General features: G+C 37.2%; 1 protein-coding gene across 1 annotated transcript in view; it reads left to right on the forward strand.

The window, feature by feature from the left end:
• The window catches only part of LOC124233513 (raftlin-2), a 65,000-nt gene that overhangs the window by 9,755 nt on the left and 36,362 nt on the right, over positions 1–18,883 (forward strand). The window contains exons 2-4 of the mRNA XM_046650662.1: positions 12,439–12,622; positions 14,115–14,229; positions 18,119–18,398. Of these exons, the coding sequence (XP_046506618.1) occupies positions 12,439–12,622; positions 14,115–14,229; positions 18,119–18,398 (579 nt within the window). The remainder of the gene's footprint in view (positions 1–12,438; positions 12,623–14,114; positions 14,230–18,118; positions 18,399–18,883) is intronic.

Below are 18,883 nucleotides of genomic sequence, written 5' to 3' on the forward strand. Positions count from 1 at the left end.
GCATGAGTTAGGGGCCTCTGACCTAGAGTGCTACAGGTTGGGAGCCAGACCATGATTTTGGAATAAATCCATATCTCTACAATCATCTTCTTTCTGGAGATTTTTTAAACCAACAGTGACTTGTCTCTGAGACCCTGAAACTGTCTTTTCCAAACTGGACCACCAACAGACGGGCACATCCCTGATGTCTGAGTGTTTCCTTTGTGCCAGGCACTGGGCTGGTGTTTTACAGTTCCTGTAAGAGCAACTCTGTGAAGTTAGTACTATCATTACCCCTGTCTCAGGCAAAGTAACTTGTTTCAGATCTAGGAAATGGCATAACCATGATTTGAACCCAGGCCATTTGCTTCCAGGGCCTAATGCTCTAAGTGAGAATAGTCTATTGCCTTTCTTTCCACAAGGTGGACCTTATTTTATTTAACAAGTGGCCAACAATTGTGTAGCACAGACTACGGGCCAGAGACTTTCTAGAAACCAGTATTAACTTATTTAGTCCTCCTAACAACCTTAGTGGATGGATTCTATTATTCTTTTCACTTTGCAGTTGGTGAAACTGAGGCACGTGGTGCACAGCACCCTGCCAGGCTGGCAAGTGGCAGAGCAGGGATCTGGATGCGGGCAGTATGGTCCAGAGTCTCCTTTCCACCCCGCTGCTCCATGAGCACCCTGGAGCTCTGAATGGAATAGGTTGATGTTACATCTAATTTTTCATTCTGCTTGTCCTTTCATAAGTATTTTTTAAGCACTTACCATAATTGTCAAATCAATCTGAGTGCTATTTGTCAAAAGACACAGACCTCCTGATAGAAGAACATGCACACTTGAGATGGTTGAATAATTTATCTAGAGCACTGGGCCCAAAATGAACGTGATCTTTACATAAACTTAGGCTTGTTAGTGTGGATGTTCAGTATTTTTTTTCTCCCTTTGTAACTTTTCTGGATGTCTCAGTTTGTCATTCCTCCCGGAACTCCCATGTGTGTGTGAGTATGTGTGTTTCATGCATAAACATTTCTTTTGCACTGAGACTGGAGACAGTAACCTTACTTTATTGAGAGTAAAAGGATGTGGATTAGACCAGAAAAGCTGGATTTATTCCGTTGACCAAAATTTCTCTAACATCACCATAGAACGAGGTGTTCCTTAGAAATATATTCTCTGCCTGAACAGGAACATCTAAGCCCCAACGTCACTCTCTTATAGCTGTCCTCTTGGTGATTGTTTTTAACATGTTGCATAACTTTGCCTTTGAAAACCGTGTTCTGAAACAGTAGATGGACAGGATGATCTCATTATCATTATCGATTTTGGCTGATGAAGTGTGGAAAGCCCTTTAAGTGACCCCAGACTGTAAAGGTTTTATAGTTCTTTTGTCTAGTTTTATAATTCATTTTATTTCTTCTAATGTCACCTGTCCCTTTTGCTGCTATCATTGTACCCTTGCTACTTCTACCCCAGTGGGTCTCCAAGCCTCCACCAAATGTCTTGGCATTGGACAGGAGGTGCTTTTAAGTTGTACACACAGAATTAAATGACATTGATCTCGCAGACTGAAAGTTGTGCCCTTTTCAGTTCTTTATATCTTCAACATCTCTCGAATGGCTGATTTTCCTTTTCAACAAAGAGAGAGCAGAGCGTGACTCAGAGTCTTTGGCAGATAACGATACCTAGCTAGAATCTAATTAGTGTTTTCTTTTCATTGTATGACAACTTTATACTTGTGGTGATTCTGTTTTTATGGTTATATGAGAGATATAAATTCTTTATGAAATGAATTTAAGTTTAAAATGAAAATTAAAAGAAAAAATTCAAGGGGCCAGCCTGGTGGCGTAGTGATTAAGTTTGCATGCTCTGCTTTGGTAGCCAAGGGTTCACGGGTCCAGATCCTGGGTGCGGACCTACACACCAATCATCAAGCCATGCTGTGGCAGCATCCCACATACAAAATAGAGGAAGACTGGCACAGATGTTAGCTCAGGGACAATCCTCAAGCGAAAAGAGGAAGATTGGTAACAGATGTTAGCTCAGGGCTAATCTTCCTCAGCAAAAAAAAAAAAGTAAGGACATGAAAGTGCAACTGGTACTCAGTTATGACAAAAATTGTGAAAGTATGCTTGAAGACTTAAGTCCAACCCACACTTGGTAGAAAGGGGAGCTGAGGGTGGCTTCATGCCTCTCTTACAGAAAAAGTGGATGGGCTTTTTAAGAACTCTTTTTATAAGTTGCGTGGTTATTTGAGTACTAGATTTTTGAGGTTGCTGGTAGTCTGCTTTCCAGTTAAGTGGGACAAAAATCTCTCTCACCTCTGATTTTTTGCTGTATATCTTTATATTATATTTAAAGAACTGAGCACTCCACAGTCCTATTCTGCCCTGCCTCCTAAAGTTTGGGTGAATACTCCTCTGTGTACCTACCTCCTCAATTGCCAGCCTCTTCTGTGTGACACCCCTTAAAATACATTCAGATGGCATCCTGTTCCTCACTTATTATTTGGCACATAGTTGAAGGACACCTGTCAGGGTCTTCAGACCCCTCACTGTCCTGAACACACTTTCTTATAAACATATGCCAGCTCATCTCTAATTTGGCTCTTAAATTGAACAAAATTCACTTATTCATTCAACTGACATTGAGCATCAATGCCATAGGCACTGTTTTAGGTACAACAATACAGCGGTGAGCAAGACATGAATATCCCAGGCTCCATGGAAGTCTTGTTCTGGTGAGGGAGGCAGACATTACATAAGATAATTAGGTGAACATACTAGTGTATTCTGATTATTATCTAGGTAGTGATGAATGTGAAAGAGAAAAAACTAAGCAGGGAATTTACCATGATGATCTGCTCAGCATGGAATTCAGTGAGCCCCCTTCCTATGGGGGCAGTTTCCATTCAGGTGGCCCATGGTCAGGTTAGATTAACTGCTTACATCATTTGTCTGTGGTCAGCCAGAGCCTCCAGGGTTCCCACTCCCCCCGCCACATGAACATACATTCAATCAGATTTCTCTCATTCTCTGTTTTGAACTTAAGGAAAGAACTAAGAGTTTACCCCTGTCAGATTTTTTTTTTAACTTTGGGACATTTATACCACAAGACCAAGAGTTCTTCAAATCCTCATTCTCTTAGCCAATGTATTTGCAACCACTTTTTTCCTACGTAATTAACTAATTTTCCCTGACTCCAAAACACCATTGATTGTGAAGCACACCACTACTTTATGTACCACTTGGAAAGAAAAAAGGCATCAATTAAACTCTGACTCACTAATTTCTTATCTTTTAGTAATTCTATTTTGTACAAATAGTGAAAGTTCTTTCAGACATTTTGAAACATAAATTTTGCCTTCTATCTCTCTCTTACATACATAAAGAAGGAAAATTAAGTGAAATAAAGATATTCCTAAAACATCTTCACACTCCGGATCCAATTCTTCTGAATCACTTTCAGACTCAGAGCCCTCGTGTCCCCATTTTTCCACATGAGTTTCTCCTCTTGGCTCTCAAAAGTATTGGCAATGCCACATTTCTTGAAAGAGTGCCCGACTTTTCTTCCAAGGACCTGACACCCATTGTGCAAGTTTGAGAATGGGGCTTTCTTGAATTGCCAGAGGTTACCAATGGAAAGTTTTCAGACAACAACGAGGACGTATTTTTTCTTCAAGTGATCCTTGAACGGTCTGTGGACTAAAACCTCAAGCCCTCAGAATTGTTTAGTCAGGCCAGATGGAAAAGCAACCAGCTTACGCAGGTAGTGATACTCTCTGTAATTATCACCTGGCCTACAATAATGATCAAAATGCCAGGACAGACTTCCAACCCAGGCACATCCCTTATTCTTTTCTTTTTTAAGATTTTATTTTTTTAACTTTTCCTTCTTCTCCCCAAAGCCCCCCAGTACGTGGATGTATATTTTAGTTGTGGGTCCTTCTAGTTGTGCCATGTGGGATGCCACCTCAGCGTGGCTTGATGAGTGGTACTAGGTCTGCACCCAGGATCCGAACCAGCAAAACAGTAGGCTGCTGCAGTGGAGCATGCAAACTTAACCACTGGGCCATGGGGCCGGCCCCATGCACATCCCTCATTCTTGTATTGAATTTTGTAATTTACAAAGACACACTTTCACAAAAATGAAATGCTCATCTCTACTCGTGTATTTGTCTTCAGCTGCAATTGATGTACTTTTGTATTTCACATTTGTCAAGTAAATAGTATTTTTTCAATAAGCTTTAAAATTCTTTACACCTTCACAAATTTTTAAGTTTTCATTTTGCAGAGTACTAAGATAATCATGTAAAACAACTAGGAAAGTATCAAAGTTCTGTATTTTTCGGCATCATTTTTGAAGAAGAAGGCATAGCATACCTCTTAAACCAATAAAACAGATGCCATTGTACTTTAAAAATGTCTTTGATATAAACATAAGACCTAAAACTGTAAAACTCCCAGAAGAAAACATAGGGGGAAAGCTTCATGACATTGGATTTGGCAATGATTTTTGGATACGACGCCAAAAGCATAGGCAACCAAAGCAAAAATAGGTAACTGGGACTAGATCAAACTTAAAACTTCTGTACATCAAAGGACACAATCTACAGAGTGGAAAGTCAACCTACAGAATGGGAGAAAATAAATATCCATAATATATAAAGAACTCCTACAACTCAACAACAACAAAAAAAGCCAGTTAAAACATGGGCAAAAGCCTTGAATAAACATTTCTCCAAAAATTATATACTAATGGCCAAGAAGCATATGAGAATATGCTCAACATCATTAATCATTTGGGAAACGCAAATTAAAACCATAGTGAAACATCATCTCATGCCCATTAGAATGGCTATTATGAAAAAAAAAAAAAAGAAAAGAAGTGTTGGCAAGGATGTAGAGAAATTGAAACAACACTTGTGTGTTGTTGATGGAAATGTAGCTGCTATGGAAAGCAATATGGTCATTCCTCAAATAATTAAAAATAGGATTACCATATAATCTAGCAATCACACTTGTTAGTATATATCTAAAAGAATTGAAAGCAGGATCTCAAAGAGCTATTTGTATATCCATATTCATAGCAGCACTGTTCACAATAGCCAAGAAGTGGAATCAACTCAAACGTCCATTGATGGATTAATGGATAAACAAAATGTGGTATATACATACAACAGAATCTTAGCCTTACAAAGAAGGAAATCCTGTCACATTCTGCAACGTGGATGAGCTGTGAGGATATTATACTAAGTGAAATAAGCCAATCACAAAAAGGCAAATACTATATGATTCTACTTATATAAAGTATCTATGGGACAACAAAAGACCCTGAATTGCTAAAGCAGTCCTGAGAAAAAAGAACAAAGATGGAGGCATCACAATCCCTGACTTCAAGATATACTACAAAGCTAGAGTAATCAGAACAATGTGGTACTGGCACAAAGACAGACTCACAGGTCAGTGGAACAGAATTGAAAGCCCTGAAATAAAACCACACATCTATGGACAGCTTATCTTCGACAAAGGAGCTGAGGTCATACAATGGAGAAAAGCAAGTCTCTTCAACAAATGGTGCTGGGAAAACTGGACAGCAACAAGTAAAAAAATGAAAATAGACTATTCTTTTATGCCATTCACAAAAATAAGTTCAAAATGGATCAAAGACTTAAAGGTAAGACCTGAAACCAGAATAATTCTGGAAGAAAATATAGGCAGTACACTCTTTGACATCAGTCTTAAAAGGATCTTTTTGGACACCATGTCTTCTCAGACAAGGGAAACAATAGAAAGAACAAACAAATGAGACTTCATCAGACTGAAGAGCTTCTACAAGGCAAGCGAAAACAGGATTGAAACAAAAACACAACCCATCAACTGGGAAAAAATATTTGCAAATTGTATATCTGACAAAGGGTTAATCTCCATAATATATAAAGAACTCACACAACTCAACAACAAAACACCAAACAACCCAATCAAAAAATGGGCAGGGGATATGAACAGACATTTCTCCAAAGAAGATATACAAATGGCCAACAGGCACTTGAAAAGATGCTCATCATTACTGATCATTAGGGAAATGCAAATCAAAACCACACTAAGATATCACCTTATACCCGTTAGAATGGCTAAAATAACCAAAACGAAAAATAACAAATGTTGGAGAGACTGTGGAGAAAAAGGAACCCTCACACACTGCTGGTGGGAATGCAAACTGGTGCAGCCACTATGGAAAACAGTATGGAGATTTCTCAAAAAATTAAAAATAGAAACACCATATGACCCAGCCATCCCACTACTGGGTATCTATCCAAAAAACTTGAAATCAGCAATTCAAAGAGACCCATGCACCCCTGTGTTCATTGCAGCGTTATTCACAATAGCCAAGATGTGGAAGCAACCTAAGTGCCCATCAACTGATGACTGGATAAAGAAGATATGGTGTATATATACAATGGAATACTACTCAGCCATTAAAAAGGATAAATTCATCCCATTCACAACAACATTGGATGGACCTTGAGGATATTATGTTAAGCAAAATAAGCCAGATAGAGAACTGCACACTTAAAAATGCTTAAGATGGTAAATTTTGTTATGAGTTTTTTACCACAATTAAAATAAATATATATTATATATTTAAACATGTACATGTATAATATATATTATCTTTGACATATAACCTTTTTTATTGTGGTAAAATATATGTAACAAAATTTACCATCTTAACCATTTTAACCATCTTAACCATTTTTAAGTGTATAGTTCAGAAGCATTCAGTATATACACATTGTTGTACAATCACCACCAGTATCCATCTCCAGATAGCATATAATCTTTAATGATGAAGGTGGTATTATAGAGCTAAAATAGTCAAATAATATTAGTTACTAACTGCTGAGCATCTGGTGAAAATACAAAATAATTGAAATATTTTCAAATATTCTATGTGCCGCTTTGAGCTCATTAAGTGCCTTTTGTGTGTTGGCTGCCGCATTGCTCCACGCTGGGATGGGGCAAGATCGCGGAGAACAGAGCATCAGGCTCCCTAAATTGCTCTGAACACTAACCCAGGCTCCGGGAGAGGGGACTTTTCCCAACCCTGATTTCTTGATTTCTAGGGTGTCCTTCCAAGAAACGGTGCCAGAGTAGACTAGGTTAGACAGCATAGGGCCTCACAGTGACTCCAACCAAGTCAGCAAGAGAAGCAAGGCCCATAGGATCCAGATCCCAAGGCCGCAGGCTCATTCTTGGCCTGTGATAGAGTCCTCTCCCAAATTTGTCTCCAGATTTCACCCCAAGATGCAGCTAATTATACCCAATGTAGCTCTACCTCTTACTACTTTTTACCTCACTTTTCATGTGGTTTTTCTCACTGTAATATCATTAACTTAAGGAACATAAAGTGAGGGCTGAAGCTGGAGCCTTCTGAAGTGAATATGACCTTGAACTCTGCCTGGTTGGATTCTCACTCGGTACTTGACCGCCTTCACTTATATGGTCAAAACAGTGACAATTCCACAACACCGCCTGTGTGTTCTTTCCCTGTGGTGTCTCTCTCCTACAAGGCCTGCATGACCTGTACAATTGGTCCTGAGTTTACTAAGCTAAACTTTTTTATTTCTGCTAGCTAATCTTGATGGTTTCCCTCCTTTATGCAATAATTTTGCCTCTTAGTTCTTATAAACAGTATTTTCAACTTAACATAATGACCTAAGGAAAATGCTAGGCAGGGAAAGAGAAATAAGGTAGGTTCCTTGCCCTTATTAAGGGGTGATTAACTCAGGTTCAGGGAACAGGGAAGGAAATGAAGTCCTGGTGATATGAAACAGGATGCCAGGTTCGTGAACTCCAGTAGTTCAGGCCTGCCAAAGCAAGATGTACATGAAAAAGGATGACAAGAGTGAAGACTGAATACGTAGACCAGACTTTGAAGAGTCTTCTGTAGCATGCTAAAGCATTTCCATTTTCTACTATAAGCAATGATATGCATTAAAAGACTGCAGTTTTCTACTAGCAAGTCGAATACAACACATTAAAAGGATCATACACCATGATCAAGTGGTATTTATTCCAGGGATGCAGGGGTGGTTCAACATCCAGAAATCAATCAATGTGATACACCACATTAACAAAATGAAGAATAAAAATCACGTGATCATCTCAACAGATGCAGAGAAAGCATTTGACAAGATACAGCATCCATTTATGATAAAAACTCTGAATAAAATGGGTATAGAATGAAAGTACCTCAACATAATAAAGGCCATATATGACAAACCCACAGCTAATACCATTCTCAATAGCAAAAAACTGAAAGCTGTCCCTTTAAGATCAGGAACCAGACAAGGATGCCCTCTTTCACCACTCTTATTTAACATAGTATTAGAAGTCCTAGCCAGAGCAATCAGGCGAGAAAAAGAAACAAAAACAATCCAAATTGGAAAGAAAGAAGTAAAACTGTCACTACTAGCAGATGACATGATTTTACTTTTGGAAACCCTAAAAGAATCCACCAAAAAACTTTTAGAAATAATAAATGAATATGGTAAAGTTGCAGGATACACAATCAACATACACAAATCAGTTGCTTTTGTGTGTGTGTGTGTGTGAGGAAGTTTGGCCCTGTAACTAACCCTGAGCTAATCCAATCCTTGCCTGTTTGCTTGAGGAAGATGGTCCCTGAGCTAACATCTATGCCAATCTTCCTCTACTTTGTATATGGGACACTGCCACAGCATGGCTTGATGAGCAGTGTGTAGGTCCATGCCTGGGATCTGAACGGGCAAACCCCAGGCCACCAAAACAGAGTGTGTGAACTTAACCACTATACCACCGGGCTAGCCCCTCACTTGTGTTTTTATATACTAACAATGAAGTAGCAGAAAGAGAAGTTAAGAATACAATTCCATTTATAATTGCAACAAAAAGAATAAAATACCTAGGAATAAATTTAACCAAAGAGCTGAAAGACCTGTACACTGAAAACTATAAAATATTGTTAAAAGAAATTGAAAAAGACACAAAGGAATGGAAGGGTATTCTGTGCTCTTGGATTGGAAGAATTAACATAGAAAATGTCCATACATCCTAAGCAATCTACAGATTCAGTGCAATCCCAATCTAAGATCCAATGACTTTTTTGTTGTTGTTTTGGTGAGGAAGATTGTCACTGAGCTAACATTTGTGCCAGTTTTCTTCTATTTTGTATATGGGATGCCACCACAGCACAGCTTGATGAACAGTGCATAGGATCCCAATCTGTGAACCCTGGGGCCGTTATAGGAGAGTGCATGAATTTAACCACTACACTACCAGGCTGGCCCCTCCAATGACTTTTTAACAGAACTAGAACAAAGAATTCTAAAATTTATACGGAACAACAAAAGACACTGAATAGTGAAAGGAACCTTGAAGAAAAAGAACAAACTGGAGACGTCACACTCCCTGATTTCAAAATATACTACAAAGCCAGAGTAACCAAAACAGCATGGTACTGGCACAAAAACACACACACAGATCAATGGAACAGAATCGAGAGGTTAGAAATCAACCCACACATCTGTGGACAGCTAATTTTTGAGAAGGGAGCCAAGAACATACAATGGAGAAAAGAAAGTCTCTTCAATAAATGGTGTTGCGAAAACCGGACAGCAACATGCAAAAGAATGAAAGTAGATCATTATCTTACACCATATACAAAAATTAAGTCAAAATGGATTAAAGACTTGAATGTAAGACCTGACACCATGAAAATTCTAGAAGAAAACATAGGCAGCACACTCTGATATTGGTCTTAGCAGCATATTTTCAAGTACCATGTCTGACCTGGCAAGGGAAAGAAAAGAAAAAATAAAACAAATGGGACTACATCAAACTAAAAAGCTTCTACACAGCAAAGGAAATCATCAACAAAACAAAAGACAACCTAAAAATTGGTAGAAGATATTTGCAAACCGTGTATCTGATAAGGGGTTATTATCCAAAATATATAAAAAACTCATACATACTCATACATCTTAACAACAAAAATCTAACAACCCAATTAAAAAATGGGCAAAAGATCTGAACAGACATTTCTCCAAAGAAGATATACAGATAGCCAACAGACACATGAAAAGATACTCAACATAACTAATTATCAGGGAAATACAAATCAAAACTACAATGAGATATCACCTCATGCCCGTGACAATGCCTGTAATTAACAAGACAGGAAATAAAAAGTGTTGGAGAGGATGTGGAGAAAAGGGAACTCTCGTACACTGCTGGTGGGAGTGCAAACTGATGCAGCCACTATGGAAAACAGTATGGAGATTCCTCAAAAAATTAAGAATACAATTACCATATGATCCAGCTGTTCCACTGCTGAGTATTTATCCAAAGATCATGAAAACATAAATGCGTAAAGATATACTCACCCTTATGTTCGTTGCAGCATTATACACTATAGCCAAGACTTGGAAGCAACCTAGGTGCCCATCAAGGGACGAATGGATAAAGAAGATGTGATATATATACATAATGGAATACTACTCAGCTATATAAAACAGACGAAATCTTGCCATTTGCAACAATATGGATGGACCTTGAGGGTATTATGCTAAGCAAAATAAGACAGAGGGAGAAGGTCAAATACCGCGTGATCTCACTTATAAATAGAAGCTAAAAACAACAACAAACAAACACATAGAGACAGAGATTGGATTGGTGGTTACCAGAGGGGAAGGGTGGAGGGCAGAGGGTGAAAGGTGATTAGGCACATGTATATGGTAATGAATGCTAATTAGTCTTTGGGTGGTGAACATGATGTAATCTACACAGAAATCTTAATATAGTGATGTACACCTGAAATTTATATAATGTTATAAACCAATGTTACCCCAATCAAAAAGAAAAGTAGAAAAAAATATAAAGCAAAGCTACTTTTATGGGGAAAAAAAGACTGCAATTTTCTTTAAAATTTTGTGGGATCAGTATATAGTTCTAAAAGTAAGTTTAGGTTGTGTTTCATTCCTTAGTCTTAACAGTTTATTCTATTTTATAGTTTTTCAGTTCCTTTGTTTGGAAATCAGGGTTGGAGTTAAAATACTAAAAAAAGTAAAACCAAATGAATCACAGAGGGATTGCCGCACACCCAGACAGAACTAGCCTGTTTTGCAATGAAACCCAGCTGTTTCTTCAAAGTCCAGGATCCTTCTCTTTGTTTTTATTCCTATTCATAATGATGAAGAAAATATATTGTAAATAGATTAGCCTAAATACAAAAGAGGATGAAAGCTTGAGGAAATGGATTCGTCTTGGTTTATATAACTTTCCTATTGACCACTTTTTTTCCTTTGAGAAGTTGGCACGAATACCCACTAATGTGGATTTCTTTTCCATTAATGTAAGAGGATGTGGGGATTTCCTCTGCTCCTTCCTCCTCGTCTGCTTCTTAACCTCCTTCCTGTATTCAGGCCATTAGCCGCCGTTCTTTGCTGGACTCCACTGACCACACTGACAGGGGGTCAACAGTCAGCGCTGCCCGTACCTGGAATTAATTTCATATGTTTTGTTACTCAAAAGATAATCCAATTGGCAGGTCTGTTTTTAGATATTAATTCTTGATTGTTTTCCAGAAAAAGAGACATATTGTTACAGAAAATAAAGTTGTTTTTTAAATTAATACTGCTGGAACATTAAGAACATTTTCCCAAATAACACACCCCTTTCCTTGTACTAAAAACTGTACAGGTTGTACTTTTCCATACTCTCTACAGATTTGGCCTGCTTCAAAGGAGCAGTTCAACTGCACATCAAATTTGCATTTAAACTTCCTCTACATTTGGAATTTTTACTTATTAAAACGGACTTCTGGATAGCTTTACTTTTGAATTCTTTTACTTGAGCATTTATATAAGTGCCATAACAAATCATATTTTTAGTTTCCCAGAGAAACTTAGAACACAGTGCTTTTGAAGTGTAATTGCAAATAAGAAAGCACTTGACAATTCTTGCTTAATAAATACAATTTCTGCCATTTTTAATTTTTAGACTTGTATGAATTTTGTTCTTTAATTAAGCATTTCATCTTGTTCAGAATCATAAATCAATTAGCTCTTCAACTTAATATTGTTTCTCTTATGGATGTCTTCAATATCTATTAATGGAAATATAGTCACTCAAATGAAATCCTAAAAAATAAAGCTGCCTTAATTGAAAAAATATATATTATGGCATGTATTTCTACTTTGACATATTGATAATATTATATATCTACCAGCTCATAAGGTTATTTTTGCTTTTTCCCAAAATTTAGAAAATGTATAATACATGTTAGTGTAACTTTATTGGAGATGAAATCAGATAGAGATGTTTTCTATTCATTTGTATTATCACATGTAGCTAGAAATAATGTATAATTCAATTTTGTGACTATGCAAATTGCTCTTTGCTTTTGATGTTTCAGCTTCACCAAACCCAGAAGTCATCAAGATAAATTCAATTCTGGATATAGTTACAAAAGTGGAAGACTACTATCTTAAAGGATATATTGTTGGGGCTATTCATCCGGTTATACAACCTGTTGGGCAGCGAAAACACCTACCTGCCAGTTACCTGTACAGGGCGGTCCTATCGCGCTTGAAATTAAGGTAAGCCTGGTGCTCAAGAAGATAGACACACTGAGAAGCTGTTGAGAGTGACGGTTTTCTTTGGCTGAAAGAAAAGAGACTTTGAACAAAGCGATGGAGAATAAAGGATAATTAGGGATTTTGGTTTCAGGCACATTTTCCAGCAATTGAACCTGGATTGAGAGAAGGAAACTTACACCTTCCTTAAAGCTCCTCATTGGTTTTAGCGCCTTCCAGACAAACAGACCCTAGGTGAGGATGTCAATGAACAAGGAGAACGGACAATTGACTCCAGAAACCCGTGGAAGCTCCTGGCAGCTTCCACAGGGGAGGGGGTAGCAGTTAGCTGCAAGTCTTATCACTGGCCTAAGACAGCTGCCTGGGCCAATGAGTCCACTTTCACTGAGCGTTCTTTTGAACTGTGCTACGTTGTTTTATTAATAGTAGCAACAGAAACTATCTCTACCTTCTAAAACTTTTATAGCAGAAAGGTCTACATGCCAAGTTCTCACCAATTGGATAGACCTCTTATCAGCTTTTTCCAAAAAATAGGATGTAAAAGCCATCCATTTTGGTTTATTTTTTAAACCTTTTTTAATAGCTGCTTTCCCAAACAACACTGCAACCATTTTGCCAGCCTAGCTTGTAAGTTTGACTGTTTTTAAAATACTGTTGCTCTTTCCAATGAAGAATGAAAATAACTAGACCAATGTCTTTGATTAACACATTAAATTTTTTTACACAACTCTTCAACTGTATTAAAACCATCTCAAAGACCCGGGTAAAAACTGTGTTTTCTCCTTATAGTGATGGACTAATAATCAATGACTTTAACTCTCAAAGGGCTAAGCAGAGAAGGAAAAAGTGAAATAAGAGGAAAAGAGAGAAAATGGGAAAATTGAAAAAAAGACAGGGCTTTAAAAAATCCCGGGTGTGCCTTCAGGGACACTGGGTGACGTCTGGAGGGGGAGTATGGGCTTCAGCTTCCACAGTGATGCCCCGTCAGATCCTCCCTGGTTCAAGCAGTACTGAGGAAACGTGCCGTTTGTCCCACAGCGGTAACACGGATGTCCTAATTACAAACAGACTTCAGACAGACTTCTCGGTGCCCTGACAAGGCTAAGAAGAAGCCAAGGGTGAAAAGAAGAAAAAGAAAAAAGACGATATTTATCTGCATTGAAATAGGATTTTTACTTGGGCTTTTGTACAATAATGAGGTATAATAGTGATCTAAAATCATTTCCCCTAACTTTTATTAAAACAACAGATGTGAAGTTTTTCTTTCATATTAAATTAGAAATTAAATTAATAGAGGTTTAAATTGAGGAAATTTAAATTAATAGAAATTGCTGTTGTTCTGGTATTTTTACACAAGAAGACAACCATTAGGCTTGCAATAACAAAAAAATGATTGCCTTGACCTTGTTTGTGAGTTGCATATTCGTTTTCACATGAGCATATTAGCTGAAAATCAACAATTGGCTTCCAACCCTCAACATACTCTCTCTTACAGCCCGAAGCATTCGGCAGCACCCAGCGGACAGAGACGCCCAAGGCTTGTGATTGACGAATGTCCTCTAACTTATGAGACTCAAACAAACGATGGAGCAAAAGAACTGATAGAAAAGGTACGAAACGTGTACATTTTTTCATGGGATATTGAGAAATATTTGGTATTTCTTCCTCATTAATTCCCTTTCTTACGTTAAAAAGAACAGGGAGATGTTAAGCGAAATAAGCCAGTCAGAGAAAGACAAACTCTATATGACTCCACTCATAGGTGGAAGTTAGTATATTGATAAGGAGATCTGATCGGTGGTTACCAGGGAAAAGGGGGGGTGGGGGGAGGGCACAAAGGGGGAAGTGGTGCACCCACAACGTGACTAACAAAAATGTACAACTGAAATCTCACAAGGTTGTAATCTATCATAACATTAATAAAAAAAAAAAAAGAACAGGGAGATGATAAATGACTTATTCTATTAGAATTTAAAATATATTGAAGCACAATTTGGTATACCGAATCATACAGAGTTCAAAACAGAAATACAGGCCAACAAAACAAAGTGGAAATGCCAGAAATAAATTTATACACATATAAGAAGTTTCATTACAAACCTGATGAAGTAAATGGGGGGAAGAACCATTACTTAAGGGGTGCTGCTGGAAGCGTGGGAGTTTTCTGTAGAAATGGACTCCACACAGTACAAATGAGACCAAGAGGTAATTTTTTTTTAAGTATAAAAAATGTGAAAGAAAATGAAAAAGTAGACATATTATATTTTAAATAGATTGAGGCATTTGAGTTCGAGTTTATAAATACAATTTATATACTAAGAAAACTAAGCTTAAGAGAATAGAATCAGGGGGACTCTGCAAAACATGTGTCCCATGGGACCTTCATTTTCAGCATATATGGGAAATGAGTACAAATGCCTGAGAATGATGTTTAGTCTTGAATGGACAGACAGGATCCATGGACAGCTAATACCAAAGGAAACACAAATAATAAAGAGACGTTTGGCAAAAGGCTCAACCTAACTAGTAATTTTTAACATAAATAAAAACTGAGAATTAATACTTCACCAGTATTAATTGAGAAATTAAACTGAAAGTATTAAATCCAGTGTTGGAAGAGCTTTAAGAAAACTTTCATATATTACAGCTGATGTTGTAATAAATTAGTACAGTATTCTTGAATATCACTTTGTTAATAAAAATCATAAATCCCATCTTATTTTGTGAACCAGTAATTGTCCCTTTAGGAATCTATTCCAAGAAATTAATTGAAAAGGGGAAAAGTCATTTTTATACAAAGACATTTTAATCAACAGTGAATAAGAGGCCAAATTCTCAATAATTGGAAAACTGAGGAGGCAATGCTATACGAGTCCATGGAGTACTTTATGGGCGTTAAACGCGACAACTACAGTGTCAAGATAGACAAGTCTATATAACGTAACTTAACAGAAACTTAATGAAAAATTGAACACTGTGTGTATAGTGATTAAGACCAAGAAAAAAATGGACATTCATAAGTATTCTAAATTGATTGGATTTTATGGTGAAAGTTTTTTTTAGTTGTGTTGACATTCTTTTAAGGTTTTAGCTTTTATTTAAATGAGTACAGCCAAAAACCTAAGGCATTTCCTTGCAAGTAAGAAACTATGAAACGCAGTCACTGTTTCCATTGTTGTTCCCAAGCTTTAAGTGACCAGGTAGGATTATCTCTGGTTTGTATGTAGCCAGTTATAACTCCTAATGATATTTCCTATTTGGGTATAAAGTCACCATTCAACACGGTTTTTCAGGAACAGTCTTTGAGACTAGATTTTTATAAACAAGGTACACATACTGTTTACTACTCCTATTCTGGGAAATTTCTATTTTTTTTCTGGGAATAAATTCACTCCAGAAAATTTCTTTTGAAAGCAAAAATATAACTATTAATTTAGTCTTAATAGATCACCATCAGAGCCCTTGTTTTGCATTTGACTTCCTGGACACAGCTGAAAATCTATTTAAACAGGAAGGTACTGTTATTTCAGCAATAAGAGTAATGGGGTTATTTCATGGAGAGAAAAGCTTCAGGAAACACAGCACATGAAGTATCTGAAATTATGTGTGAACAGAGCAAAAGATGAATGTCGCATGTTATTTTTGAATGGCTGCCTTAGATAAAGAGTTGATTCTTGAACAGCTAGATTTTGTCATTTTAATATTATATCAATCTTTGCTCTATTTTTAAAATTAGGTTTACAAGTGTTTTTCCCAGGATTTTTAAATAAAAATAACATTAAAAAATATCAATCTTCCAACTTAAAAAATGGAAAAACATTGGGGCTGGCCCCGTGGCCGAGTGGTTAAGTTCGCGCGCTCCGCTGCAGGCGGCCCAGTGTTTCGTTGGTTCAAATCCTGGGCGCGGACATGGCACTGCTCATCAAGCCACACTGAGGCAGCGTCCCACATGCCACATCTAGAAGAACCCACAATGAAGAATATACAACTATGTACTGGGGGGCTTTGGGGAGAAAAAGGAAAATAAAAATAAAAATCTTAAAAAAAAAAATGGAAAAACATTGATACTCTATTTGTTACTAGACTTTTCCAGATAAAACGTTCCAGTAGTAGAAAAAACCTCCTGCACTTTTTTACCCAAATCAACTCATAAGACATAGAGAAAGCAATGGCAATAAATGTACTCGTCTCCACCTGCAGAATGCCATGCCTCTTTACCACCTCCCTCTCCTCTCCCAGGACACCTTATCTAAAGGACAATTTGTGGTTATTTTTGAGGCTTTGTGCATTGTTACAATTTCAATATCTTAATTCGTAGGAGGAAATGATACTGTATTGGCATAGTCCTTTGTCCTAGCTCTAAACACCCACACCCTCTGTCCTCCTCAGAACTCTCCTCCTCGTCCGCTGCAGCGGAGGGCGCTGCCCCCTTTGATTGGACGTTGCTCAGTTCTTCCTGGCTTTTTCATTCCATTTCATTTCTGACTACAGGTGTTTGCATTTGCAACCTCCGTCATAACTCTTTCTTCCCCTCCCACGTAACGCTTAAAACATTTAATTTAAATGTTTAAAACAGTCACCCTATAAAAGACATTGCTATTTCTTCATTTTAACTTATTTAACAAGTACGGATAGAGCACATATAGGTACAAAACATCACAATACAAAAATGAATAGGACACAGACTCTGCCCTCAAAAGAGTTGCCATTTTAAACAGAGAAGAAAGACATGGCCACAGAAAGAACAAAGAAACGAAGCAAAAGAAGAGAAAGGGAAAAGCGGTAGGTGTGAAAGTAACCACTCTTACGGCCTCAGATTATTTCACGGGCACTAAATCATGTGCTTCTGAGGCCTAGTCTTTAACGGGAAGGACTGGATCTCATCACGTGCATTTGGCCCAGATGGGAGACAATGTCATCAAGATGTAAGCAGACCAGGAAGCTTCCTACAAGTGGTAGCATGAACTGGGCTTATGCATTATACCTACACATTTGTCAAGGATTAGACTTTTAACATCTTTCTTTACCCCCATCAAGCAAACAATGCTGTATGTTTTTTGCTTCTAAATTAATGTCTCTTTTTTATTAATTAAGATGTATTTGGTAAGGTTATTTTTGAGGATTTCTTGGAATAGTTTTTAATTTTACTTCAACAGGAGAGACCGTTCTTAACAGGTCTGCAAAAATCATGCTATAGAATTATTAGTTCTTCTCAAATAGTAAAACTTTGAAGAAAAATATGATTCCTGTTTTCATAATTTCTAAAATGTATTCTAAACATAATTTCTCTTTGAAGAAATTATGATAGTAGTGTGACATAGTCTTAGGAGTAGTGCTATGTTGGAGGTTATTAATTTGTTTATGAATGGGTCTTCAGTTACTGATCCGATTTATTCCTTCCTCTAATGGATTTCCTTGATAAGCCTAAAGGTGAATTGATAAAGTAATCAATGTAAATGAATTTTACATTTTGTTCTACCATCTCCTTTTATACCTCAGATTAATGTAGCTGCTAAACGAGGAATGAAATTTGTTGGATTCCTATCACAGCATTATCCACCACTTAAACTCTGCAACGGAACCAACCACGATGGAGACGTAGAATCAACACTAGATGTGAGACACAGTTCAGACGAAAACTGCAAAAGCTGGAATGAAGGAACGTTAAGTGGGCAATCGTCTGAAAGTGGAATTGAGGAAGAACTTCATCATGAAAGTGGACAGTGTCAAATGGAACGAGATGGAAGCCCTGGTTCCTCTAAATCAAGAAAGGGAGAAGGTAATAGTCAAGATGAGTAGAACTAGAATATGTATTAATTTAAATTTAGCAAAAATACATTTTTGAAGTTTTTTTAGAAATATGAGGCAGAGTAAATTTCTAAAGATTATAAAGACTGAATACATTAATATAAACTTGTCGTGATTTTTAAAAAATTATTACAGCCAGAAATAAGGCAGGGCAGTTTTTCAAAAGGTTGTCCCTGGCATGGTCATTCACTGCCATCCACATAATGAAACCATGTGTTGAAAATTGGTTTCCATTTAGTCATTCACCAGCTCCCCTGTAAAATGGAGGCTGGGCATGTGTACCAACACAGTGATTGTATAAATAAAGCTTTTTGATTTATGTTTGTCCTTATAAACAGTGTGTGAGAATTTTAGTTTTGGCCTTTCCCATTTCATGGATGGTTTTCACCTTTGAAGTTAATTGGCTTTCTTTGATCATCAATTAGAATATGAAAATGCACATCATCATGAAATAAT

The sequence above is a fragment of the Equus quagga genome, unplaced genomic scaffold (assembly GCF_021613505.1).
Source record: "Equus quagga isolate Etosha38 unplaced genomic scaffold, UCLA_HA_Equagga_1.0 203_RagTag, whole genome shotgun sequence".
In the NCBI taxonomy this organism is placed as follows: domain Eukaryota; kingdom Metazoa; phylum Chordata; class Mammalia; order Perissodactyla; family Equidae; genus Equus; species Equus quagga.